This window comes from Cydia fagiglandana, chromosome 4 (genome assembly GCF_963556715.1).
Source record: "Cydia fagiglandana chromosome 4, ilCydFagi1.1, whole genome shotgun sequence".
Lineage (NCBI taxonomy): Eukaryota > Metazoa > Arthropoda > Insecta > Lepidoptera > Tortricidae > Cydia > Cydia fagiglandana.
The window spans coordinates 13,668,535-13,696,233 of NC_085935.1; the positions used below are offsets into that span (position 1 = coordinate 13,668,535).

Here is a 27,699-nt window from a genome sequence, read left to right on the forward strand (position 1 = left end):
AGCGGCGGGGGGTGGGGGGGCGTGCGCCTGGCCGTGGAAAGCGAGTGCGGGTGCAGGAGCGGGCGGCGGGCCTCTGAAAGCTCCGGTCCACACGCGGTGCCGTTAGCGCAGGCTCGGGCGGGCGGCGCAGCGGCGCGGCGGCGGGCGGCCCGTGGGAGGTACCGTTAGTGACGTCGCAGCCGTGACGTCCCCGCCGTGACGTCAGACGGCGCGATATAGCCGCCAGCCTCGGCGGCGGCGGCCTCAGTAACGCACCGCCCGTTCGCCAGCGCGTACCTCCGCGCGCCCTCTTGCGATTCGCATACTTCCGATAGACTGACCGAGTGAGTGAGTGCGCGTGCAGTGAGTGGGATGTGCCCGGCCGCATGAGGATCCTGCTGAGCGAGCTGGGACTGTCTGGCGCGTGCTTCGGCCTGACCCTGGAGCCGCGCGCCGCTCTGGACCCCGACCGCGACCGCCACGGCGACAAGCCTGCGCCAGGTCAGCGCCCACCACCACCGCGTCCCTCCACTTCTGTGTTTATTTTCGCTTTCGTTGTGTAGAACCTCTGGGTGTTGTAGACTCTGTGTGGAACTTTCGTGATGATGGCCATCGGCTAGAATGCGAAGTGCGCTGCTGACGCCCTCCAGCAAACACTTGGCCCTTAGACAATTCCAAAACACACGTACGTACCCCCTTTTATGTTTTTTATATTATTTTAATTTAAGTTTATTTAAGTTTTTTAATTTAATTTAGTCAGTTTATATTTTTTTAATTTTATTAATTCAGGATTTTTTGTTTTTCCTTTCAACTATTTTAACTCCCAGTCCTACATTAAAAAATCCAATATTTTAATTGTTTCCTTTACAAAATTAAGAAATTCGACGAACCTTAATTCATATACCAACACAAGTTTACATACCTACTCGTAAGTTACAAAATAACTTAATAAGTGTATTTCCATGTACCTATTAGTTAAATAAGTAATAGGATCTTAATAAAAAGCCAATCAGGCATGTAAAGCGAACCAAATTCATAGAATATTTACCTTTGATAAAGTTTCGTACTGCACCGTACAGGACCGCATTCTTTGATTAGAGGTAATTATACTTATACTTTACACCTAAACATAAGTTTCTACTTACATAAATTTGAAACTTGATGAGGTGAACCTTCGCTACTGCTTGTAGTTGACCACGGTGCGTATTTGGAATGATGAAAAATCGATAACATCTTTATAAGTCCAAGTGATCTAGTTAAATTTTATGATCTTGACTATATTTTATTTTTCTTATAGAATAGAATAAAGAAATGTTTATTTGCCAGAATACGTTATAATTAAGTGTTGCCTATAAAGACTTTAAAAACATATAAATCCATGCTTAAATATAATAAAACTTAACTAAATTAATAACTGTAGGTACATAGTACGGTTATAAATAATTACATATAGTATTAATACTTATTGTCTATTTACCTAGTACCCGTACCCTTTGTGCGTATTTATTTACCTAGTCAGGTCACTGCTGCCATAATCTAAAAACACGTTAAAATGTTTTTGTAAAAGTTCCTTTTAATATACTAAATTGACAAAAAATTAAAACGTATCAATTGGTGAATTACTTTAATCCATAAATATCCATAAAAATAATTAATATGGTTTAAATCAATATTAATCGATTTAATACGGTAAAATAAATACATTTCCTAAAATTAAGTTACTATGTGCCCTAAGTAGTTTACATATAACTTAATTTGAAATATTTTAAAATATAAGTAAACAAATTACACCGGCTGTTTCATACGAGTATTTACCATCGATTAATAATATATAAGTAGGTATGTTATAAGTAGGTAAGCTCATTGATAATATGCTTCCATGCAACAATACAACCGTATACCGTATTGAAATTGGTAGAATCTTTCGGTACTTAATCATAAATAATTTTATAAGTATACGAATAGTACACATGACCGAAAGCTTGTATGTATAATCTGTGTTAATAGTGCGATAGCTAAATTTATAATCTATTTAGCATTTTCGCATAGATAACATTATAACCAGTTCAATAATTTAAAATTATAATGATTGCTTGAAATTATCACAACGCTGATATTCTAGATCTAGTATAACAAACTAGTAGGTAGCATTTTTTGATATCCTTACTACTAGAATTCTTGCCTCTTTATGTAAGTTTAATTTAAGCTAACATGGTCATTTCTAATACAAAATAAAATGTATATAGGTATATTACGAAAATGTATAAGTATGTATATTATGTATACATAACTACATACATATACATTTGTGTTTGCATGTTCCTTACGCACATGCCATTATTCTCAGAATAATAGAAGATGGGAAGATGACATGTCCAACTCTGACAAAATATAGGGAACTAGCAAAAACAAATATACTTACAAACAATGGTAAATAAATACTATTCCTCCGTTTTAAATTGCCTTCGATACCTAATAGTGATTGTTCAATTCTCGTATAGTAGTGATCCTATATTTAAAAAATATGTTACACTTTTTTAGTAATATTTGCTTATTACTACAATATTGTAAGCAAACAAGCCGTGATGAAATCTAAGAACATTTCGACAGCACCCAGCGGGACCGGTCGGAGATCCACCGCCTCTGGCATACATTATGCTATAGTGCCCGCTGACCGCGTGTCGCAACAATCATAACATCACATACTCAATATGCATTCAACTTAGTTACGAAGCAGCTTATTGTTTAACACGTACTGTTCAAGTAATTACTTAGCTTCGACAACGTGTGTGGTTACAATCTAGGTTTATAGCGTTTCTCTAGACAGGACCGCATTCTTATGGTCAAACCCCGTCATCGATGTTGCAATTCTTTGAAAATAAACGTTGGCAACACTATTTGTCGTAGGGAATACTAACTTCACTGTTGGTGCCCAACTTCACCCCAAAAAATATATTAAATTTATAATTTTACCAAGAAATGGAACTGCGTAAAAAATATTTTAAAGTAAAATATGTAATACAAGTTCTAAAATACCATAACTTCGTCATCGCCTTAACTTACCCGAATCTTTGTTTTATTATGTAAATTATACTTAAAATTAATTTTAAATAAATACCTGTCGAATTACTAAACGGTCATAATATGATAAAAGTTAGTAGTATGTTTTAATTCTAGTTAAGCCTAAAAATGAATTTAGCTTACATATTTTTGCCAACCCTTATTTTCAATGACATTGATAACGGGGTTTGCTGGTTTGCTGAATGTTGGCGCGCGGCGGAAGATCGCCGGCTGTATAATAAAGCCTGTACATTATAGTGGGACCCTGTCGGCCTCTCAGCCTTGCCCAATCGTTGTCGCAACCGACTGCACCTGCCGAGATGCGAGAGCAAATTGCCGTCAATATTATGCGTGATCTCAATCTTCTGCTAAAACATACGAGTCACTACTTTATTTTTTGTCCGCTACGGTTTTAGCGGGGCCGGTATGGCAATATTCGATTGATCAATTATGCAGTTATGTTGCTCGATTAAGTTATCTGCAGTAGATCAATGTTTATTTTAATTGTACGTTTATAGCTAGGAGCCTTGAAATTAATTTGGCAAATTCTAGTTTCTTTCTGGTCTAAAATGCAAATGAGACATACTCGTAATAAAGCTACAACATACTCGTATTCAACAAGTCAATTGCCTATAATTTGTGCCGATCTACCCCGAAATAAAAGTTTGGTAAAAGTATTTATTAGTGGTAGACAATGATAAGGCACGCTATCAGCAGCTGGACTGACGTCACGCGCCGCAACCCCGGGCGCGTCACAGCCGCGTCCCGCGCGGCCCGCGCCGCAGCCTGCTCGCGTCACGCTGAGAGTTCCCATCTCGCAACCACCTCACGGGGACGCGTCATACGCGAAGGATCGCTAGATCCCGGTCATTATACTTTTGACGTCACCTAACCGTTTTCAGTTTCACGGCAATCTTAGTTACACCTGTAAAGTAACCACTCTCGGGATTTGAACATGTGACGTGTAAAAAACATAGGTGCATGGAAACTTTGGTTTCTGTAACTTTTTGTCACAATTTAGCAGGTTTGTAAATAAATAAATAAAAATACATCTTACACAGCTCAACCTAGCCCCAAACTAAGCAAAGCTTGTACAGTCAGCATCAATAGTAACGGATGAAACAACGCTCCAAAAGTATCTGCTACCCTGGATTGCCCTGGAATTATTTTGCTAAATAGAGATACATCACAAGAAATATACTTTAGAACACGAACTGTAGAGATGTATCTCTATTTGGAAAATAATTTCAGGGCAATCCAGGGTGGCAGATACTTTTGGAGCGTTGTTTCATCCGTTTCTATTGATGCTGACTGTACTATGGGTGTTAGGCGACGATATATGTATATCCTACTTATAAACATACTTGTAGAAAATACTCATGACTCAGGAACAAATATCCGGGATTCTAACCAAGACCATCGGCTTCACAGGCAGAGTTACTATGCCAGACCGGTCCTCAAATATTTTATTTACTATGGATCGAACTACAAAAATATTATAAACAGAGAGAATAAAACTCTACATAACTCTATGTGCTCATATTCTACTCATACTTATACTCTCTTAAGTAGTTATCAAGTTAATCGCCTATTTACATATTTGTTAGTGCGCGGCAATTGTAAAAAAATTTAATGTTTTATATTGCGCGCCAAAATTTTCAAAGCTGTTTATATTTTTTACTTTAAGAGATAGGATCGCAAGTCATTTGAGGATTATAAACAATATAAATAAGTAATCTAAATAAACTATAAGTAAGTAGGTACATTAAACCAAAACGGCAGGCATATAAAGTCCAGTTTTAATACGAGTATGTATAAATTAGCGGTTACGACATCTAGCTTGGCGGTATAAACTTCATTACTGCATAAAATGGAGGAGGATTCTCATCTCAATTCTCATCTCGATTAAATGTTTTATTCATAATTATATATTATGAATGTTGTTGTTCACTAGGTACCTCAGAACTGTGTCATTTCCGAACCGAATGAAAAAAATACTTTTGTTCTAAACTATACCTAACTATTAATAGTTACGAATTAGGTAGTTGCATTTCCATTACCTACAATTCAGTTCTGATGATGAAATCTAGACAAATTGAGGGAACATCATAAATTTTATAGGCTATAAAGAAGCAATTTTTGTATTCTCGTCAGTTAATCAAGCAACTTATACTTAATTTTCAAACTAATTATTTATTTAGCTAAATAAATATAAGATTAAGAATATAAGAAATGAATTCAATGCTATAACTAATACGTATACCTACGTTTCTGTAACCAGTAACGAAAACTGCGTAAACTTCGTAAACGAAGGCTTATTAATGCTCTATCGACTTACTGAAACCCTAATAAACTTAAACCAAAAAAATCGACTTCATAAAACATTTTGAAATTATATTGAAATCATTGCGACATTTGCGACCATAGTTCATTTCACAACAATTAACAATTATCCCTTAGACTTAATTTTTTTTCCTTAATACTTAGACTAAAGTTTTACTAAGTCCAAAGCTATTCAAAGTTTATCTTCTGCATAATAACTGCACAATTGCACATTTCAAAAAGTGGGCCAACTATCCCACTTTCTATGCCTATAAGAAATATCTGAGAAATTGTTTTGATTCCTCATGGATCCTGTCATCAACACTTAGGTAATTAAAAAAAGGGGAATACGGCTCGATTCGGGAAATGAATTAGAGATTCACTAGATATGAAATAGTGAAGATATGTGACGTTCCACGGAAAAAGGTACCTTATGGCGGCCGGTGCTTACGTCGCATAGCGCCGCAATAATATTGGAGCGGCGTTAATAATAGCGCTTACGACAACTGCCATAAGGTAACTTTATCCGTGGGACGTCACATATCTTTACTATATATCGTATCTAGTTAATCTCTAATTCATTTTCCGAATCGCGCCGCCAATCTATACCGTTATGAATTAAAATCGTTTCTGTAATTGGAAAAAACAAGTTTATTTCTAAATTAAAATAAAACAAAAACTAAATATAAAACTAATTAAAAACTAAACTTTTTTTTTTTTTTTTTCCTAAATAATATTTATTCATCAAATACAAATACAAAGTCAATCTTAAAATCTACTTAAATAATTTACATGCAATTTCCTAACTTAAAATCTAAACATATTACTAATATACTATCCTACTTACACTATCAGCCCCATTCCGACCCCCACCCAGCCCAAAAGTGCCAAAGATGCTAGCGGCATTACCGCGCTGGATGGCAAGCGATATCTGTTGGACTAGATAGGAGCCTGAACGGGGATCGCCTCCTCTGTCACGTAGACGCCGCCCCAAGTCTCTAATCAACCTCTTGGCCTCCGAACACCACGGCCCCGCAGTTTCCACCGCGACCGGAACAAAATCGTACGCTGGTTCCAGGTTGGCGTATTTTAATCGCTTGAGCCTCGCGGCATTTGCCGCGGCTGCGCCTGCCAGCCGGCTACCGGGAGCAACATGAGTAGGCGCAAAAGTACTCACGCAGGTTGCATCCCAGAGCAAGCAGCGGCCTTTGGCCCACGGAACCAGCGTTAAGCCGTCCGGGCGCTTCCCGTCTGTACGGCTTAAGCCTTGAGGCTCCAGAATGCAAGGCACGTTCGCCGAGACCTAAACTTAAATAAAACTAAACTTAAATATAAATATAAACTAAATAAGTATAAAATAAATTACCTACTGTCCCGGGCTACCCCCGCCCCGACGCAAAGGTGCCCATCACGCTCGCTGCGTGGCCGCGTTGGATTGTACTTACAACTAAGTACAGAGTTCCCAGGTAACAAATGTTGAAAAGAAACATTAAATATGTTTTTGAGAAACCCCTCCTTTAATATTGAAGTCAATTAAAATTTATATAAGTCAGTATTTCAGTGCTGGGACAATGGGGTTTTAATAAAGATAATGTATAAGTACAGGGTCTCTATTGTTACCCAAATAGTTCTAATTCATAATGTATTGTTTGTCCGGATTTTCGTTAGTCATAATTGGTTTTTCTCAGAAACGCGTAACTTTTCAGGATTGCCATAAATCAAACTTAACCTAACCTAACCCATCTATAGAATAACCTTACGAAAATCCTGAAAAGTTAACGGTTTCAGTTTTATGACTAACGATAATATGACAAACAATACATTATGACTTAAAACTTTATGGGAAACAAAGGGACCCCATAAGTACATGCTTATGGTGTTTTTCTTAATCTTCCAGTCTTTTTCTTTATTTAGGCCTTCGTTTTCCAGCCGTCTGCCGTAATAGAAACGGCCGATTACGTCACAGTCTAAAAATACTAAGGTGGCCGCGCGGGGTGGCAAGGAAGGCAAACACCCTGCCACTCGCCAAGCAAAGAATGATCGAAAACAACCGATCACGAAAGCGTGATTTCTGTTTTGTAGGAAACAAGATTTAAGCAAAAACAAAGCTCTGGCAAGTTTTTTGCTATTTTCTGGTAGGTACAAATGCTTTTTTGATGAGAAAAGCGTCCATCGGCACAAATAAATAATGTTTATAAAAACCAAGCTTCAAGAATACTGTTACTGGTCTGCCTACTAAGTTCTTCGGAAATTATGATTTCAGTCTAGTTTATCTCTTCGTTGTGCTAACAAAGCAATCGATCCCAGGTTCGAATACCGGTAGAGTTAGATATACAAAGTATACAAATATTAGTAAAAACCACGAATAAACGTGGTATTTTATCTAACTACCTTTTTTTTGTCTTTTTAGATAGCATATATCTAAAAAGATAAATCGATTTAAAATATAATAAACGAATACCGCTTAGATCCAAGCCTAACTTAGTTTACTTGAGGCTAAGTCGATATGTGTGTGTAAGATTGTCCTTATATATTTGAGTACCTAATTGAGGTATCTATCGATAATTTATTAAACGCGACGGCTCCAAAACATACTGCCGTGCTAACAACATACGCAGTAATCGCAGTTGAAAAGTCATGCAATTGTTTATCTTGTTCTCTTTGAATAAGTTCTTTATTTAAACGATGATTTTCATGCAAGTACTGCACATTGAATAAGCAGGGCAGCATAGGTAAGGTTAGAAATCAAGCGCGGAACGAGAAGTGTCCTCTGTCCATTCAGTATTGTTTCGTGTGATCGAAGGGTGGCGGGGGCGCACCCGGCACCGGCGGCCTCGGCCTCTGCATCGAGCGCCTGTGACGTCACGCGCTGTTACGTCACACATCGATCCGCCCGCCGCGTACCGTTTCAAGGACGCCCTTGCTTTGTCGACCCGCTACCTACATAGCTAAATTCATGAAACAGCCTAGACAGCACGTAAATAACTATATTTTGACTATCTCATAATATTTACATATACTGAAGGTCGTTGTTCACCGAGTCTAAAATCCACAATGAATATTTTTTATCTGCTATGAACTTTGATACCTTTCCTTCAAAACATATTTTGGTAAAGTTGCTTTATTAACATAAATAGGTATATTCACAGTATTCTTTTTATTGATGGGGTGACCGTACTTAACATCCAAGTATGCCTATTACACTAGGTGCATGTGATCCGAGAGGCTTCCTAAAACAACTGCTCCAGTTTTTCAGTAGTCTTTAGAATCTTTATATTTCATAAAAAATGCATTTGCTGGACTCATTGGCTGGGCGCTGATGGGCATTTCAATTCAATTCAATTCATCTTTATTTCAGATAACAAAAGATCCATATTATTACATTAAAATTAAAATTCGGAATTTGGAAGGGGAAATCTATTGTGGTACACGATATTTTACAGATTAATTTTCTCCGGTCAGTAACTCATAGCGTCCACGCAGTATCAATTTTACTACAAGCGATCCGAGAGGCCTCCTGAAACTAGTAACCGCGGCGATCGTTACCTACGCATCTCTGACGTCACGGCAACCACTCCCCTATTCAAGTTCAACACTCGACAACACGCTGGCGGATCCTAACTTTAGCTGTTATTAGATTGAAAGTGACGCTTTCGAAAACATTGATAGTAAACCGGCGGTTGGAGACTTTGATGTTACCGCGTTATCTTATAAATCTAATACTTTTTATTACCTACTTTAAGTTACTTTTATTTACGTGCCTCCATCCATACCTTCTTAGTCATATTTTTGGGTGGATTAACTATTCCTTGTTGTTAATTACTCTGTTCCATGAGCTAGCGTAAAATAATAGCTTAGTTTCTTAGAAGAAATGTTCTATCATATTCCAATGGTTTAACTAACAAATACCCTTCGACATAAGTTCACGTTGAAAGTGTGACAGGAAAACGGAACCATGGCAACACGCCATAAAAAAAATATGAGTTTTATGTACATAATTAAATAAATAAATCCCACTGCTGGGCACAGACCTCCTCTCAGGCGCGAGAGCGCGATGCGCGATGTACATAAATAATGTAAATACCTGAATCAAACAAATATTTTCCAAACTGCTGTCAATTTCTATCCCTAATTCTGGATGTAAGTGTAATCAATGTAAATCATCTACAAACATTGTAGCCTTGTCGAGCTAACACTCAAATATTTAACAACATTAATAACTCACTATCATACTAACTACAAACACTACTACAGACAGTACTACAAATTATATTTTAGCGGTCCAAATCACCATAAAATCTCATAATTAACAAAAGTAGAATGTGATCATAAATCAATTACTAAGTAATTGAAACCACGAATTAGCAACAAAAATGATTTGTAGCACCATGACACCGTTCTAACTAATGACAGTTAAAAAAAATATTCAAGCCAAACAAAAAAAATACCGCTTCGTAAAAACTAAGCCTAAGTGTTTGGCGGAATTATATAAATATGGTACTCAATCGCTATGGCATGTTAGCATCTATTATGCTCAGAAAGAGTCACTGGTGTTTGGGAAAGTCATCCAATAATAGACAAGACAACTTTCTAAAGGACGTAAAAATCTGACGCCAGACATACCGCAGCCTATTGACTCGCCACGGCCGTTGTGCTATACGTTTTTTATACGGTTTTCCTTACCGCACGTGAAAACGAGGGAAAGTCTACGTAAATACGGCAGCGATATAGGGGGTGTGACGTTCGACGGTATGACGTCACACCGCGCACCCCCCGCGCCGTCCGCCCACGTGCCGCCCTACAGCTGATAATGCTGATAATCGTTTCAATTATTTTACACTAAACAAAATTGCTTTAACAATAGCCATTCATATAAGCACCGACATGAAAGTAAATACTATATTCAATGACTTAACGGCATACCGCTACGCGAGCCTATTATGTATTTAAGCTAATCCTTTTTATCGAAGGCCGTCGTATATTTCTTAATCGGTTTTTGCTGACCTCTTATGACCTTTTGATATGAAGATGATATAGGTACCTACCGTATATATGTTGTAACTTAACAAGGGATATTGGTATCTTTAATAGGAGGGATGGCCGCGGAATTCTGACTTAAACTCTGATTTCATATTTAGTAGCAATGGGTACCTAGTCTTAAGAGCTTTACACACCTTCCTGAATTTAGTAACTGAAGATAGGGACGCAGCTACACATACTTAGTCAAATCTTAAAATCAAAAATTAAAATCAGAATCGGACTTTAGTGTCTCCGAGGTGGTCGTGATCGTGACACATCCACGTGTGCCATTGGTAGACTTAGTAACAAGAATGTATTAAGTAATCTAACACAAAAACCTCGTTCTGTAATTGATTCATAACTTAACACTTTGAATTTTCTATATTGAAATTCTTGGACGGAATTGTTATTGGACGGTAGTTTTTAACGTTGTAGTTAACAGTACGCTACAGTAATTGCGCCTGAAGAGGTAAATTAACATTCGTAGTTAAAGGCGTAACAGGTAACAGGAAAGGTTGAAAGCTTTCCTGTTACAAATATGTACAAGTAATCGTTATTGCTCGGAAATGCGGATTTTACTATAGCGAGATAGCCAATACATGACGCATGTATTCGTCACTACTGCTTGCAGACGTCATCGGCGTCATGCGGCAGCGTTTCCGCAAACACACACATATCAGACGTAAGTTAAGACACTAATACAAGCATAAGTACAAATAGATTCTCTATGACGTATGTGCAAGTTCTAATCAATACAGCTTTTTATGCAATCGCAGCGCCATCTATGTTCCCTCGTTGATATGACGACGAGGCAAGGTACCCCCGTCACAAAGCGTAAGCGAGCTGCCTTTCGATTCTAACGTTGCCCCCTGTGCTATCGAATGATGTCGATGCTTAAAAGATGTCGTAGCACATCGTAGCAGCGGTTTTCTACTTCAACATAACAGTTACTCACAAGGAAGGGTACCCAACTGTCCGACTTCGATTTGATTTATTTTGATATATGTTATAGAGTAGTTTAAAATAACGGACACGTATTTTTTTTTAGCTGCCCAAACTCAACCTGTTAGGAGAAAATGGCCTTCAAAGTACTGAAAATTGGCCAAACCTTCTAATTTCTATGAAAAACTTTTTTCAAAAAAATGATAATTAATTACTGGTTTCGTTATATGTTGGAGAACATGAATAAAGAATGGGGACGTGTTTTGTCATTTCACCACAAACTCATTTTTTTAGAAGGTTTGGTCAATTTTCAGTACTTTGAAGGCCGTTTTCTCCTAACTGGTTGAGTTTGGGCAGCTAAAAAAAAATACGTGTCCGTTATTTTAGACTACTCTATAACATATATCAAAATAAATCAAATCGGAGTCGGACAGTTGGGTACCCTTCCTTGTCAGTAAAAAAAGTTATGTCCATTATTTTATTAAAGTTGTCCATACCTTTACAAATATGTACATATCTATTTCGCACGTGTTTTATAGTTATTAGTATAAACAATAATAATTTAAAATAAATACGCACTGTACACTTTGCTGTACATAGTGTATGTAGTATGCAAAGGATTTATTTTCTTCCTAAGGTTTCAAGGGTACCACTTAGTAAAGTCAAAATACTGAACCGATTTTTGGTGGAAAAGGTGGCAATCGATAGGGACTTTTGATGTCGCTTATGCATATGCTAATTTTTTTACGAAATAAACATTGTTAAGGTAAAGATACATTTTCCTTATCGAGCGACCATTATGCGTAATCATGTTGTAATCATAATTAAGTATAGCAATTTCCCTAATTCGGAATCATAGCGGAGTGGGGATAATTTTAAGATAACGAAACTAGATGACAAAAGATCAAATTGTAGCTAAGTGGTTGATATGTCAGGACTGTCCAAAATTTCTGTAAATACTGTTTATAGCTTTATTGATAATCCTCCTTTTAAAATTGTAATATAACTGTTGGACCTATGTTGTCTTAAATATTTATTATTATTATTACATATCGTAGGTAAGTTAACCCTTAATAAATAATAAATAAATATTATAGGACATTTATTACACAAATTGACTAAGACGCACGGTAAGCTCAATAAAGCTTGTGTTGTGGGTACTTAGACATATAAATATTTATAAATACTTAAATACATAGAAAACACCCATGACTCATTAATAATGTCCGTGCTCATCGCACGATTAAACGGAATAAATGCCCTTACTGCCTGTGAAGCCGAAAGTCCAGGGTTCAAATCCCATGGCCATCGGCTTCACAGGCATGATAGATACCCAAGTACCCACTAGCCCAGACAAGTCGTCAAATGTCCTTAAATGTGATGGATGCAGCCTACACAACAATAACATATCATTTTATGCATAATTAGATGAAATCGATTTGTTTCTATGTAATTATTATGATAGTAAATTAATACAAAATATTTAATACAATTTTGAAGAGTAAGTATATTAGTTTAAAAAATATATTTCTTTGAAAGAGGAAATGGCGGGAAATATGGAAAAGGTAATGATTTCTAGTACCTACGCGATTTAGAAGATTATTTTCAAGGTTTGCAAAATTATATATTTAAAATCTTTGTTAAAGGTATATAAAATAAAATTTGCTTGATAGAAAATTTAATCGGGTTAAAATTAAGAAACGTTATTCGGCTGTATCATTTATTTCCATTCAAATTCCGTTTAAATGTTTAAAAAACACATAATAATACATTCACAACTTGATAACAATCTAGCAATAAATTGATATACACTATTCAACTATATTGCATATCAAGTACACACAGCATTATTGTGGTTACATAACCACTAATAAATAAATAAAAAACACATTTTTTAAGAATATATTATATCCGCAACATGTTAGGCAGAAAATACTAGATACTAAAGTAAATGTGGTCCATAATTGGTACAATAGCAGAGTGATCAGGTAATTAAAAGCCCAAATGTTTAAGTGTCTATTATGTATGTGTGTCATACGTTCCACCATAACTTAAAAATTACGGAAGCAATTTTAATGAATAAGATGTCAATCAATCCCTTTTAATAACACGCGTGACATTGATTGAACTTTTAACTGATTTAGAAAGAGGAGAGGGCTTTGTGTAATGTAAAGTGAATAAATTAACACGATAAGAAGCCAATACTTAAATAGATACATTAGAATCAGGTTATAAAGACCAAATAAAGACGCCCAAGGGACCGCTGACATTACGTCCGTCATACTAACCGTAGCTATGCGACCATCGAAGAAAAAAAACATTGAAATTAAAATATTTATTTATAATCGATATTAAACTTTCGTGAGACATATTTTAAATTGTTTATACGACAACGGTTTCACTCACTTGAATTTTTAGTCGCTATTGTAACATCAGTAAGCAAGAAAGACAAGCACTCTCATTACTGCGGAAGAATGAGGATACTCTGGTGTTGCCGGCGGATAAGGGGAATGCGACTGTAGTCGTAGACACAGCGGTCTACGAGAAGAAGGTTACGCAGCTAGTAGGAGATCCAAACACTTATAAGAAAGTATCGTATAACCCTACAGCACGCGTAACATCGAGGCTCAACAGGTTACTTGGAGCGATATCGGCCAAGGATCAGTCTAGAACGCTGCGTCAATTAAACCCCACCACCCCAAAGATTTATGGGCTACCCAAAATTCATAAAAGTGACTGGCCCCTGAGACCCATTGTGAGTCAGATAGATTCACCCACGTACAAGGCGTCCCGCTTCTTATCGGGCCTCTTGCAACCTCTAACGGGTAACACGTCCAGTTTCGTACGAGACTCTACACATTTTGTGCAGCTACTTGATGACGTTACGTTGAAGGAGGATGAGTTGATGGTGAGTTTCGATGTAGCCTCCTTGTTCACGAATGTGCCGGTAATGGAAACGATAGAGATTATAAGACGGATGGCCAGCCGCGGCGGCCCACTTACCGAGTACATGGGATTAATCGAGTTTTGTCTCACTAGTGGATATTTTGTGTGGCGGGGTGAACACTATCTGCAAATAGAAGGGGTGGCAATGGGTTCTCCTATAGCACCAGTGGTGGCCAATATTTTTATGGAGGAGTTTGAGCAGAGAGCTTTGGAGAGCTGCCCGCATAAACCCAGACTGTGGTGGCGATATGTGGACGACGTGTTTGCTGTTGTATCACACAACGATCTGGACCCGTTACTCGTCCACCTGAACGAGCGGCATGCCAAGATTAAGTTCACCATTGAGAAGGAGTGCAATGGGGCACTCCCTTTTCTGGATGTCTTGGTGCAGCGGGACGAGCATGGCCGGTTGACTCATAAAGTGTATCGTAAGTCTACACACACTGATCGGTACCTGCAAGCTGACTCACACCATCACCCCGCACACTTGTCTTCCGTTCCACGCGCGCTCATCAATAGGGCTTTACGGCTCTGTGACCCGCAGTACGTGCAAGGTGAGCTGCAGCATGTAAGGCAAGTATTAGAAAGGAATGGGTACAATTGGAGACAGAGTCAGCGAGCGGCAAGTATGGGTACATCACGGCGAGCACAAACGATCGACAGAGCACCTGTCTTCTTGCCTTTCATTAAGGGGGTAACGGATAGAATTGGACGCCTATTACGCCGGAGGTTTAGCATTAGGACAATCTTCCGTCCCCATACCAAGGTCAGACAGATGCTGCGCTCTCCAAAGGACAAGGACCCGCTGGGGAACCCGGGGGTATACGAGATACCTTGTGACTGTGGTAGGGCGTACGTGGGTGAGACTGGAAGGAATGTCTCCACGAGGTTGTCGGAACACATACGCAGCGTAAAGAACATGGATACCAGGAATTCAGCGGTGGCAGAGCACGCGTACGATACAGGCGCGTCCCATTTCATTCGATTCGATAGAGCGAGATTACTAGTACGGGAGAAATGTTTTGTGCCGCGTAAGATTCGCGAGGCGATTGAAATTGGACGCCGACCTAATTTCAATCGAGACGGAGGCTGGATGTTGCCACCTGCATGGAAGCCTATAATTCCTGGTATTAGGCGGGATGTGCGTTGTGACGATCGCGTGGACATAGTGAGTGCAGTGTGCTTGATGCCAGTCGATGCAGCCGCCCTACCAGACCTTGACCTGACAACTCCGGCTGCGGAGTGCACCGCGCCCCCCGCCCCCGCTCTGTCAGCGCGCGCGCAACGAGCGACGAGGCGAGCGGCGCGATCAGTGCACGAGTTGCAGCCGCCGCGAGCACTCGAGCCTGAGGAAGGACCCCCGACGGGCCCGAAACATGTCGCCAATAGCGACTAAAAATTCAAGTGAGTGAAACCGTTGTCGTATAAACTATTTATTTATAGTTGTATTACAAAATTTTCTCTTAAATTGAGAGGCTTTTGTTTGTTTGGAAGCTGCCACTTTTGTACGCGTCACTACACGCGTTGTTTGTGTTTTGTAGTCATCACGTAAAATAAAAAGCCGCAATTCTTGGTAATCTAATCACTAGGACAATCGTACATCGACCATCAAAAAATTTATTAAATATCAAAAATGTCATTTTTGATACAAGCCTTCGCTTACTTTTGTTTCATTATTTTAAACCGGCAACTAATATTCATCGAGACAATTTTAACAAACCGTAATAGTACCTATTAGAGATGCAACGGATAGTTGTTTGGCCTGACCATCGGCCGAATATCCGGTATCCGGCCGCCGAATATTCGGCCAGCGGAACTACGAGTATACCTACATTTCGGTTTTTCAGGTGCGCATTCTGCAGGTTTGTCCTGTTTCCTAGTAAACGTTCGCGCGGACTCATTTCTAGGTTCAAAAGGAGTGCGCGTGCAAGTCAGTGAAATGATTAAATTGTTTTAAAATAATAAACAAGAACGATTATGACCGTGTCTGTTTCCAATTTGTTTACTCCGAAATCAAGCAATGTTACTATCCGGTATCCGGCCGGATAGTAGGTCACTATCCGGTATCCGGCCGGATAGTAAAATAATGGCCGAATACCGGATAATAACCGGATATCCGGTGCATCTCTAGTACCTACAGGTACATACTGGCTGTATATTTTTAATAACTAGTTTTTTATCTTATCCATTGAATCTGAGTCTTGCGTTGCTGTTAGCTATGTAAACATTTACCTACAAGTTATAGTTCGTTTTTTTTAGCATTAGAAAGAACTTGCAAGAAGGTAAGCGATCTTCACATGTCTTTTAATTGAAAAACGCTTTTTAAAATTCAAAAACTATTACTTATGAAAGCACAAGAATATAAATGATCGTATTAGAATCATAATTGTTACATATTTGCCGTAACTTATTTTTAAAATGTGTTTTTCAATTAAAAGACACATCAAGATTGTTTACCTAATTTCTAATGCTAAAAAAAACGAACTACATATAATTACAGTAAAAATATGCATTAGCTATTCGACATAAATAAGTTTAGTTACGACAGGAGTTAAAATTTTAGCAAAAATAAATGAAAGGAATGAGCCATATTAAACCATGATTTTTAACCTATTAGGCCCACTTGCACCATTCCACTAACCCATAGTTAAGCGGTTAAACCTTTAACTTAATGTCAAATTGTACTGGTAACCGTGGTAACGCTAAGTTTATCCGGTTAACCCCGGGTTTGTGGAATGGTGCAAGTGGGCCTTAGCGTGCTGTTTGATACCACTTATTGTATGTAAAAGTAAAATTTTTATTATTTGTAGAATAGTACTTAAGAGTCAGTAAATATATATTCCTACTAGAAAATTTTCCAATTCTAAATAATACTCCGCTTTAAAATACTGTGCACCTACTCCGTTTTTAGGGTTCCGTAGCCAAATGGCAATAAACGGAACCCTTATAGATTCGTCATGTCTGTTTGTCTGTCTGTCTGTCCGTCCGTATGTCACAGCCACTTTTTTCCGAAACTATAAGAACTATACCGTTGAAACTTGGTAAGTAGATGTATTCTGTGAACCGCATTAAGATTTTCACACAAAAATAGAAAAAAAAACAATACATTTTGGGGGCCCCCATACTTAGAACTGAAACTTATTTTTTTTTTTCAATAAACCTATACGTGTCGTGTGGGGTATCTATGGATAGGTCTTCAAAAATGAAATTGAGGTTTCTAATATCATTTTCTAAACTGAACAGATTGCGCGAGAGACACTTCCAAAGTGGTAAAATGTGTGTCCCTCCCCCTGTAACTTCTAAAATAAGAGAATGATAAAACTAAAAAAAATATATGATATACATTACAATGCAAACTTCCACCGAAAATTGGTTTGAACGAGATCTAGTAAGTAATTTTTTTTAATGGTTATAAATCGTAAACCGCAATTTTATTATGTTACTTGCTGCTACGGAACGGGTTCCGTTCAGTCAGTCCGACTCGCACTTGGCCGCTTTTTATTTTTGTTCAAACTTTGTCAACACCCATTATCTATCACTTAGCTCTGTTTAAGCACAGCTTATAAAATCGTATATATACATACCTATTTTCTTTGTTCATATGGGCCGCATGAGCCGTCAATTTGGAACTTTTAAGGAATCTCTCCACTGATGATTTAATGTATTGTTAGCGCTCAAATGTTTTATCAGTATAGACTAGAAAAGCCGCATGTAATTTTCTCAGACGATGGAAATTGTAGGTACATAATATATCTCTATTTCATCATAGGCCCACTGTCAGACTTAATGATGTTGTATAAGTGTGTTAGGGTTGCACAGAATGCAATGTGTAGTCAACTTCTTAAAAGGTAGGTACCTCAAACTGAGCATAAAAATCTATTTATTTCGGCTTGTGTGACCCATATTTAGTAGTGTGTTTCAGTATTGTATGGGGGAAAACGGTGATATTTATCCCGATTTCGCTGACCAATCGAGTCTCCCTAAACTAAACACTATCTGTTTAAATTTTCATAGGAATCAGGCAAAGATTAGGGGTAGCACAAATTGAAAAAGTAAAGTGTGAATTTCATACATAGGTTTAAATTTAACTATTATATATATGTTGTAAAATAACAAAATATAATGAACATTTCATGTTTTACAATAACAATGTAAGAGCTGGTTTTCAGTTGTAATACCACGAAACAAAAGATCTTTACTGAGTTATGGATGTTTTGTTTGTAGGTATACATATAAGTATGAATTAATTTATATAAATAGGTACACCTGGATATCATCGGCTAGTACCCATACTTACAAGCTTTGCTTAGTTTGGGGTAAGGTCGATCGACTTAAGATTATCCCTAAATATTTATTTAATTATTTTATATTACCTACGTAACTAATAATGGAAAATGACCTAACAGATCTTTGCGGCAAGATTACAGTACCTAGTAAGGGAGGTAGGGGAGCATTTAAAACTGTTTTAATAAATCAACTTTTTATCTCGTATATCAATAGCTACAAATATAACCCAGAATACTTAGATATACAATATACAATTATAATCAGTCTCAAAATTGCAAGGGATTTTTCAAAAGTCTGTCATATTATAACACTAGCTGTGCCCGCGGCTCCGCCCGCGTGGAATTCGGTTTGTGTCAGTAAGCTGCTAAATATATAAAAAATAGTAAATTACATTACGCTGTATTTTTTTATTCAAAAAATTATAACATTTAGGTATAATTTCCTGCATGATGATTTCTTAAAACAATCTTATTGTTTCATACTTTTTAGAGCGCGATTTGTAGTAGTCTGACTACGCCCAACTCTTTTAGTATGAGAAAGTCGAAGTCGCCTAGCTTTGGACAGCGTGCAGTGCGCCACATACGTCGGGCAATTTCCGACTCTTTTAGTATGAGGGCGCCGAAGGAGCCCGGCTTTGGAAGGCATTCAGTGCGCCACGTGCGTCGGGCTTAGCCCGACGCTTTGAGTACGAGGGTGCCTTCGGCTCCCAACTTTGGCAAGCGTACAGCGTGTCACGTACGTTGGGTTACGCCCGACGCTTTGAGTATGAGGGAGGCGCCCGGCTCTGGAACGCTTACAGCGTATTACGTACGTCGGGGTACGCCCGACACTTTTAGTATGAGGGCGCCGAAGGCGCCCGGCTTTGGTACGCGCACAGAGTGCCACGTGCGTCGGGCGTAGCCCGACGCTTTGAGTATGAGGATGCCTTCGGCGCCCAACTTTGGCAAGCGTACAGTGTATCACGTACGTCAGTCTACGCCCGACTCTTTTAGTATGAGGGCGCCGAAGACGCCCAGCTTTGAAACGCGTACGTTACGCCCGACGCTCTGAGTATGAGGGCGCCGGAGGCGCCCGGCTTTGGAATGCGTACAGCGTGTCACGTACGTCGGTCTACGCCCGAAACTTTTAGTATGAGAGTGCCGTAGGCGCCCGGCTTTGGAACGCGTACAGCGCGCCACGTACGTTGGGCTACTCCCGACGCTTTGAGTATGAGGGCGCCGAAGGCGCCCGGCTTTGGAACACGCACAGTGTGTCACGTACGTCGGTCTACGCCCGACTGTTTGAGTATGAGGGCGCCAAAAGCGCCCGGCTTTGGTAACCATACAGCGTGTCACGTACGTCTCTTTTAGTATGAGAAAGTCGAAGTCGCCTGGCTTTGGACCGCGTGCAGCGCGCCACGTTGTTGGGCTACGCCAGATTATTTTAGTATGAGGGCGCCAAAGGCGCCCGGCTTTGGAACGCGTACAGCGCGACACGTACGTCGGGTTAAGTCCGAAGCAGTGCCGGATTAAGATATTTTGATGCCCTAAGCATGCCCCATGGTGCCTCCTCTCCCTAGGGTCATTAAGATTACATTTTTTTTTTTGGGTAATTGAGTGAAGTTCGTTGCCGCACTACAGCTGAGAATGGAAATCAGTCACATCATTTTATCTCGAAAATTGACAGTGCCGCAGCAGTAACGTTGTGACAGAGTAATGATGCTGCAGTCGCTACCCGAATGTCACCTTTATAATATCTTAGAAAGCGAATGAAAACGCGAGCGAAGCGAGCGCGAAAATTTTTCGATATAAAAACGCAATTTGATAGACAGTTGTACAATTTTACTTTTAGTATGGAAATCAGTCACATCATTTTATGACGAAAATTGACAGTAACGTTGCAACAGAGTAATGCTGCTGCTGCAGTCGCCACCCGAATGTCACCTTTATCATACCTTAGAAAATGATTAAAAACGCGAGCGAAGCGAGCGCGAAAATTTTTCGATATAAAAAACGCAATTTTACTTTTAGTCCCAACCAGGCGCGAATGCAGGATTTCATACAAAGAAGGGATGGGCCAGTTTTCTATCAGTCCAGCTTCGCATAGGGCTCGATATTTAAGGGTTTCAGCGAGGTTGTTTTCATGCATAAAAGATGCAAGAAAGCAGAGCTTAGACTTGACCAACTGAATTGAATTGGCGAAGTGTGAGCAAGGCAGTAGGCCCAGCTGCGAAAGAGGAAAGCTTGAATTTGGATCCACGCTCATACACTTGGGCAAGATAATCAACTTTGCCGTAAGGCAGAAGGCCTCCCATAAGACCTAACGCTGAACCGCAAAAGAGTGGGTTGAAATCGAATCTAAGCATGTAATCACGACTCTTCTACTGCTACCGATTGTTTCCCAAAGAATTACGCGCCATTATTTTTGCAAATTAACTTTTGGACAGCTAAAAAAAATCGTGTGGTAAAAACAATGTGTCTGTCCCTAATTTTAAAATTTGTTCTACTTTTTCAACCTCGCATTTTGGTATTGTTTTGCGTATTGGTTAATCCGACACTGGTCCGAAGGTTTGACTATGAGGGCGTCTTCGGCGCCCGGCTTTGGTAAGCGTACAGCGTGGCACGTACGTCGGGCTAAGGTTAACGCATTCAGAAGTTAAGGTGTAATAAAGAAACTCAGATAAATAAATATACTTATACCTACACACAAACACGAACGCTGAAAACACAATACACTCTCTCTCTCTCTATTTTTTGGGTAGTCGTGAAAAAGATGTCACTGTGCAATGAGGGGTAATTAATTTACTGTCGTTTAATTTTGTTGTATATTATTAAATCGGCATAATTATTCAATTAAATTTGTTGATGTCCGTACCCCCTCATCTAAACTTAGAGTTAATTTGGCAAAAACCTTCCTCGGTGGCTATTCATGTCACTACGTATTCAATTCAGCGCCATCTGTTAGTTTACCAGGGTACTCAATAGTGGTAACACATATTTGAAAAAAGTTTGCCCCTCCTTCCTAAGTAGCGCCATAAGTTTCAGGGGCAAACTTAAATCAAGCGAGTGTTTGTGGCTACCCCCCCTTTTAAGGGTTAAATTTTTATAGCCTATAACCTGGCCGGAGATTTTCTCGACAGATTAGTAAAGTTTGCATCAAAATCCGTTCAGCCGTTTTCACGTGATGCGCGTTCAAATAAACAGACAAACAGATAAACAGATAAACAGACAAACAGACAAAAATTCTAAAAACTGTTGGAACGTGTTCTGTTATCGATTCTAAGTATCCCCAGCCAACTTTTTTTCAAATATCTTCCATGTACAGACTTTCGACCCTCTACAGCTTTATTATATGTATAGAAGATAGATAGATACCAATCGTCGGGTGGTTAAGGCACCGTGGTAAATAAATAAACTCAATAGCAAATAATAAAAGTACTGCTAAATAAAACTTGCTATAGAATTGAGAAACATTATCATAGTGTAAGTTTCTTATTTTTGTATTTAGATCATGATTATACTCCAACGATACCTAAATTTCATGAATTTTCGCAACAAAAGCTTGGGCGTTTTGTTTATAACTTAATAAGACTGGAATTAATGGTTCCTAACATAATAGAAACTGCAAATGCCACTGATTTCATAACCTCCCAAGGGATCCATCGCCTTTTCGCCCCAAAAATTATGAATTCTACAAGTTTTCTAAATAAAGACCCTAATAGCCTCGCGTTAAAAGCTAGATTTGTTTGCATATGATGGCCGTTAGGGTCGTTTCTATTATAGTCGCGGGCTAGGTGTATACATAGGATTCAATTTTCGGGGCGTGGCGAATCAAGCACCGTGACACGATGTATTCAAAACGCTAATATTCGGCGGCCAAAACTGCAGTATAAATTAGAAGACCTTTCTTTTTCGCCGTCATTGTTGGTCGTAGAAGGGTAGCGAGCGATACCGGCGGAGTCCGCGAGAGTACATATCGATTAGGCAATTACGAGTGCTTGTGTTGAAGGAAGAATCAAAGTATGTTCGCCGAGGGTAAATATAAATGATGCATGGAGTGTATAGCGTGATAGTTCAAAGCTCGCCGTCCGCGTCCAGTCGGCTCCCGCTCACAGCTCGCTCGTTCTTTCTGTCCGACACACGTTCCCTTTCAATATCTTGTCACGGTTTCATGACATAAATAATACCACCTAACAATCATATTCAAATAATAATTTTCATTGTTAGGTAATCTAGAAGCAATTGGGAAAGTTCTTGAAGTTAATAATTGAATTAAGCGAAATGTTTGTTTGTTACAGGGCCGAGCGCCATAGAGCCGCGCTCGCCAAACGCTTTCACGTCCAACTCTACCAGCATGCTACTGCTGCAGACACACGTAAGTATTTCTACTATTTCTAGTTAATATTTTGATAACATAAAATTACATACCTACAGTTTATTAAATCTTAATACTTTTGGTTTTCAAGCGATTACTGTGGTTCGTTATGTCATGTCAACGAAAGAGGCATTATAACAGGCATTTCCCTTAAACACAAAGTATAAATCATTTCAATAACTTAAGAACTCTACTCGTATATCCTTCGTATTCACTATTATTTTCATAAGTGACTCAAAAGCCAATCCAATTTATCATTTCTAAATATAAATATAAGTAGGCTTACATAATGATACAGAAACAACGCCCACCATTGGCTGAGCGGTGCCCTACCGCCTACTGCTTGAGCAACGCCTCCATTATCGATCACATTTTTTATTACAGAGCAACTACGGTTCGTCCTTCACTGATTTACTGTCACCCCAATATCAAGAGGATTCTTCGGAGATCTTAGAAGAAAACTTAGATCCATTCCCGGACGTCGAGTTTCATGCTCCGATTCCGCCTGAAATTAAATCGCATCGTACTACTCCAGTGAGCGAGACCCCCTCGCCGACCCTCGGCCCAGCCCTGCCTAGTTTTGAAGAGACTTATTCAGTTCGCTACCCAAAACCAGAGATGGCAGAATTTGGTTTGAAAATGGAGGAAGATTGCTACAACGTCAGTGCGTATTCCCATCAGGGACACGCTTCTACGCACGTCTTATACCAATACCAACCTTCAATCCCTTATGTTCCTTCACCATATTACGCTCCGCCACAACAATGCAGTCCTACGTTCGATACTGGCGGTACGGCCCATAATCAGGACTCATATTCACTGCCCCCATTTTCGAGTTCCGTCGATTTACACGTGTCTACGGACCAAAATCGACAAAGAAGAGCTTCACTGCCAGTACAGCGATCAGAATCGAATAGTTCCAATGACAGCCCGAAGCTTCACGGTCCGAAAGTGCACTGTATGCAGGCGTCGGCACCGAGCTCGGCATCCAGCTCTCCCGGGGGCGTGCCGCCCGACGGCGGCTTGCGAGCCGCACCGCCTTCGCCCAGCCAGCTCTGCGCCGTATGCGGGGACACCGCCGCCTGCCAACATTACGGTGTTAGGACTTGCGAAGGTTGTAAAGGCTTTTTCAAACGAACTGTTCAAAAAGGATCAAAATACGTATGTCTAGCGGAAAAATCTTGCCCTGTAGATAAAAGAAGACGGAACAGATGTCAATTTTGTCGATTCCAAAAATGTCTGAATGTCGGTATGGTCAAGGAAGTTGTACGAACAGATTCCTTAAAAGGAAGACGCGGAAGATTACCTTCGAAGCCAAAATGCCCACAAGAATCTCCTCCGAGTCCGCCCATTTCACTGATTACCGCCCTTGTAAGAGCACATGTAGATACTTCGCCAGACTTTTCTAATCTTGATTATTCTCAGTACAGAGAACCTAATCCCATGGAACCACCGATGTCCGACTCGGAAGTAATTCAGCAATTCTATTCAATCCTAACAACATCGATCGACATGATAAAGGTTTTCGCTGAGAAGGTTCCAGGGTATGCAGAACTGTGCGTTGAAGATCGTGATCAACTTTTCGCTTCAGCGCGGCTTGAATTGTTCGTATTGAGACTTGCATACCGCACGAGGCCGGAGGACACAAAGTTAACTTTTTGCAATGGTCTAGTCCTCGACAAGCGACAGTGCCAACGATCGTTTGGAGACTGGCTGCATGCGGTGCTAGATTTCAGCAACACACTGCACTCAATGGATATCGACATTTCCACCTTTGCGTGCTTATGCGCCCTTACTCTGATAACAGGTAATTTTAATTCTATTTATTTTGATATAACCTTTTTTAAAATGAAATAGGGGATCTAACTTTATTCTACTCACATAAAATTAAAAATACTTAACCAAGCCTGGGCCATCGACTTAAAAGAGAAGGACCCGGAACACGAATGACAAAAAGTTATAATTAATATTATAACTTTTTTTATTAGGTAATTACTAATTATTATAGCTATTCTAGTAAACATTCTTAACCCTCTGTCTTACTACAGTACCTGTAAAATTAAATTACAAATACTTAAGAATAAATTAATTTCGACATTCATGAACTCTTAGGCACTCTAATGGCTACTCTAAATAACCTTTAATAAAATCGAAATAAAAACATAGTCATTTGTTACATACATTTGTGATCGTTACTAAAGAACCTTATCGTTTGTTACAGAGAGGCACGGTTTAAAAGAGACGCGGCGAGTGGAGGAGCTGCAAATGAGGATCATCGGTTGCCTGCGCGCGCACATGCCGAATGGAGGCGGCGCGGGCGGCGGCGCGCCGCACTTCTCGCGCGTACTGGGCGCGCTGCCCGAGCTGCGCTCGCTGTCCGTGCAGGGCCTGCAGCGCATCTTCTACCTGAAGCTCGAGGACCTGGTGCCCGCGCCGCCCCTCATAGAGAACATGTTCCGCGCCAGCCTGCCTTTCTAAACGGGCCTCCCCTGCCGCCCGCACAAATTCCCCGAGGACCACTCCAGCCTTCAAATGCATCATCTTCTACTACTAAAATCCATCATCTCTATTATTTTTATAAGTGTTTAGATTAGAATATAATATATTTTTCTAGGGTATAGTTGAACATTATAGAACTCGATCTCCCGGTATCGATTTCAATCCTTTAAAAAACCTTTTATATGATAATTAATTTGATCAAACAAGACAATCGTACCGCTTAAGTAGATAAGCTTAATTTATTGTAAATGTAGAAGGTAGTCGTATTTTGGTGTGATTTTGTTTAAACTTGGTCGTTATGTGTATTTACCTATAAATAGTAGTCTGCATTTGAGTTACCGCTCGTGATCGATGGCATCTTGTCGTACAAAATATTCCTATGTTATTTACTTGCGTATTATATAGATACGAATAATCTAGTCAAAAGACTTAGAAATGTTACAATATTTGGCTCGTGATCTTCGAGCTTTTATAGTAAATTTAATAAAAGTTACTTTACGAATAATACCTAAAGGCATTTGAAATGTGTATTGTTTGTGTCCTGTTGTTATACGTGTTGTTGGAGCGCTGCGTATCGACGCCGACGTGGGCGACGTCGGGGAGCAGATTGTTGGAAGTTACCTTTTAGGTTTAAATTATTTAATAATACTTAGACGCTAGGCAGCTAAGGTAATTTTGTTACAATAAATAAGGCCAGAGAGAAAGTTCAGCATCAAATATAAATATGACACCTTACTCCAACGTGTCTTAAAGAGTACCTTTTAAGGTAGAGTACTTAATTTGTTTTCATGTGTACAATCGTACCTTGAGTAAGCTTTAAAATCATACATACATATTATATATGTATGTTATAAATATTATTATCTATACCCTAAAACATATCACTTATTCTCGAACTGTGCGTTACTATGGCGATATTGCAAATCCTTGCATTGATGCTGCTAATGACTTGTGATTCTTGTGAATCATGAGGAAATGCTAGTTTACTCAAAAAATGTTCCCATTACATTAAATTAAACTTTTTATACGTAGTAGTTAATGATTTGCGAAATACGATCTAACCAGTCGTATTCCTAAGTAGGTATATATGAATCAAAACGAGATTGGTACCAACCTATTCAACCAAATGAGATTTGGAAGAACTAGTGTAAACATCACTGGACTAATACAAATCAGTTCATGGAATGACATATTGTATACACGAAGAGTAAGTATGAATTTAACTATTTTTTTATTAACCACAAGTACTTAATAAAATTACCGTACTTGTGTTGAGAATGAAAGTTGCCTTGATAGTTTTTCGTAAACTCTAAATCTAGGACATCTATGATGACGTATTATGTGATGAATCCGTAAACTTTCTACCTAAAGGTAGTTGGATATTGTCTCTATGGATATGCTTGGACATTATAGTTAATAGGATGTAAGAGTCTAAGAATGCGCGTAAATTGATAATTTTGTACAATGTTGGTATATATAATTGTAGAATATTCTAATGCTGGACTTTTTACTCCACAGGCAGGACTCTTTTATTCATATCTATTAGTTAACTCGATAGATATTTAAGTACCTTACAAGTGGTCGCATACTTGTCCCATTGTCTACCGCAGCCGCCTTTGTGTAACTACCTAATGATAATTTCTCGGTTGTGCTTCACGAATATTGTTATTAGCTGTACCACTGTGAATCCTTCGTATGCCTAAATTGTATAAACTACCGCTTACCGAATAGTCACCTACGCGCCTGTCGTTGCTACATGGGTGATTAAAATTAATCTAAAATTGCACTTAATTGTCTAAATATTTTTTTAGAGCACATAGTCTAAATACAATAAAAACACTCCGTCATGTTTAGTACTAATAGTATATAGATAATAAGCGTACGCGTATGTGGCTAACACAGGCGTATTCGAAGACTATCTAAGGTAGGCATGTTTTTTATTTAACTTGACTTATAAAATTTCTAATAACACTGAACTGCGCCATGTCGTAATTGCATTTCTTTTTTATCTCAAAATAGATAGATATGCTTTGTTATTATGTATGTTTGTACGTTACACATTTTTATTTCCTTGTAAATATTTCGGAATACCTAATTATACTGATGCGGTTGCGTCTATTGAGTTTGGTCTTATCATTTCCTCCATCCATAGGTTCCTATAATACCTATATGTCTACTCTCAACAGGATGTCCAGACGGGACGATTTTTCGTACTATATATACTTAATCCAAGTATAATCTCATTAAATTGACAAATTACTCAGGTGGTGTGGACCCACAAATATAGGTAAT

The 27,699-nt window shown here is 39.0% G+C and overlaps 1 protein-coding gene across 2 annotated transcripts; it reads left to right on the forward strand.

Moving 5' to 3' along the window:
• Positions 1-238: 238 nt before the first annotated feature.
• LOC134663796 (probable nuclear hormone receptor HR38) lies at positions 239-27,529 on the forward strand. 2 transcript variants are annotated; one of them, XM_063520298.1, is made up of 4 exons: positions 239-480; positions 22,832-22,908; positions 23,293-24,715; positions 25,130-27,529. In XM_063520298.1, the coding sequence occupies exons 1-4, from the start codon at positions 366-368 to the stop codon at positions 25,384-25,386; spliced, it is 1,872 nt and encodes a 623-aa protein (XP_063376368.1). In that variant the 5' UTR covers positions 239-365; the 3' UTR covers positions 25,387-27,529. The 2 variants fall into 2 exon arrangements, with proteins under 2 accessions (XP_063376368.1, XP_063376369.1); XM_063520299.1 differs by lacking the exon at positions 239-480 and adding an exon at positions 487-664.
• The last annotated feature ends 170 nt before the right edge of the window (positions 27,530-27,699 follow it).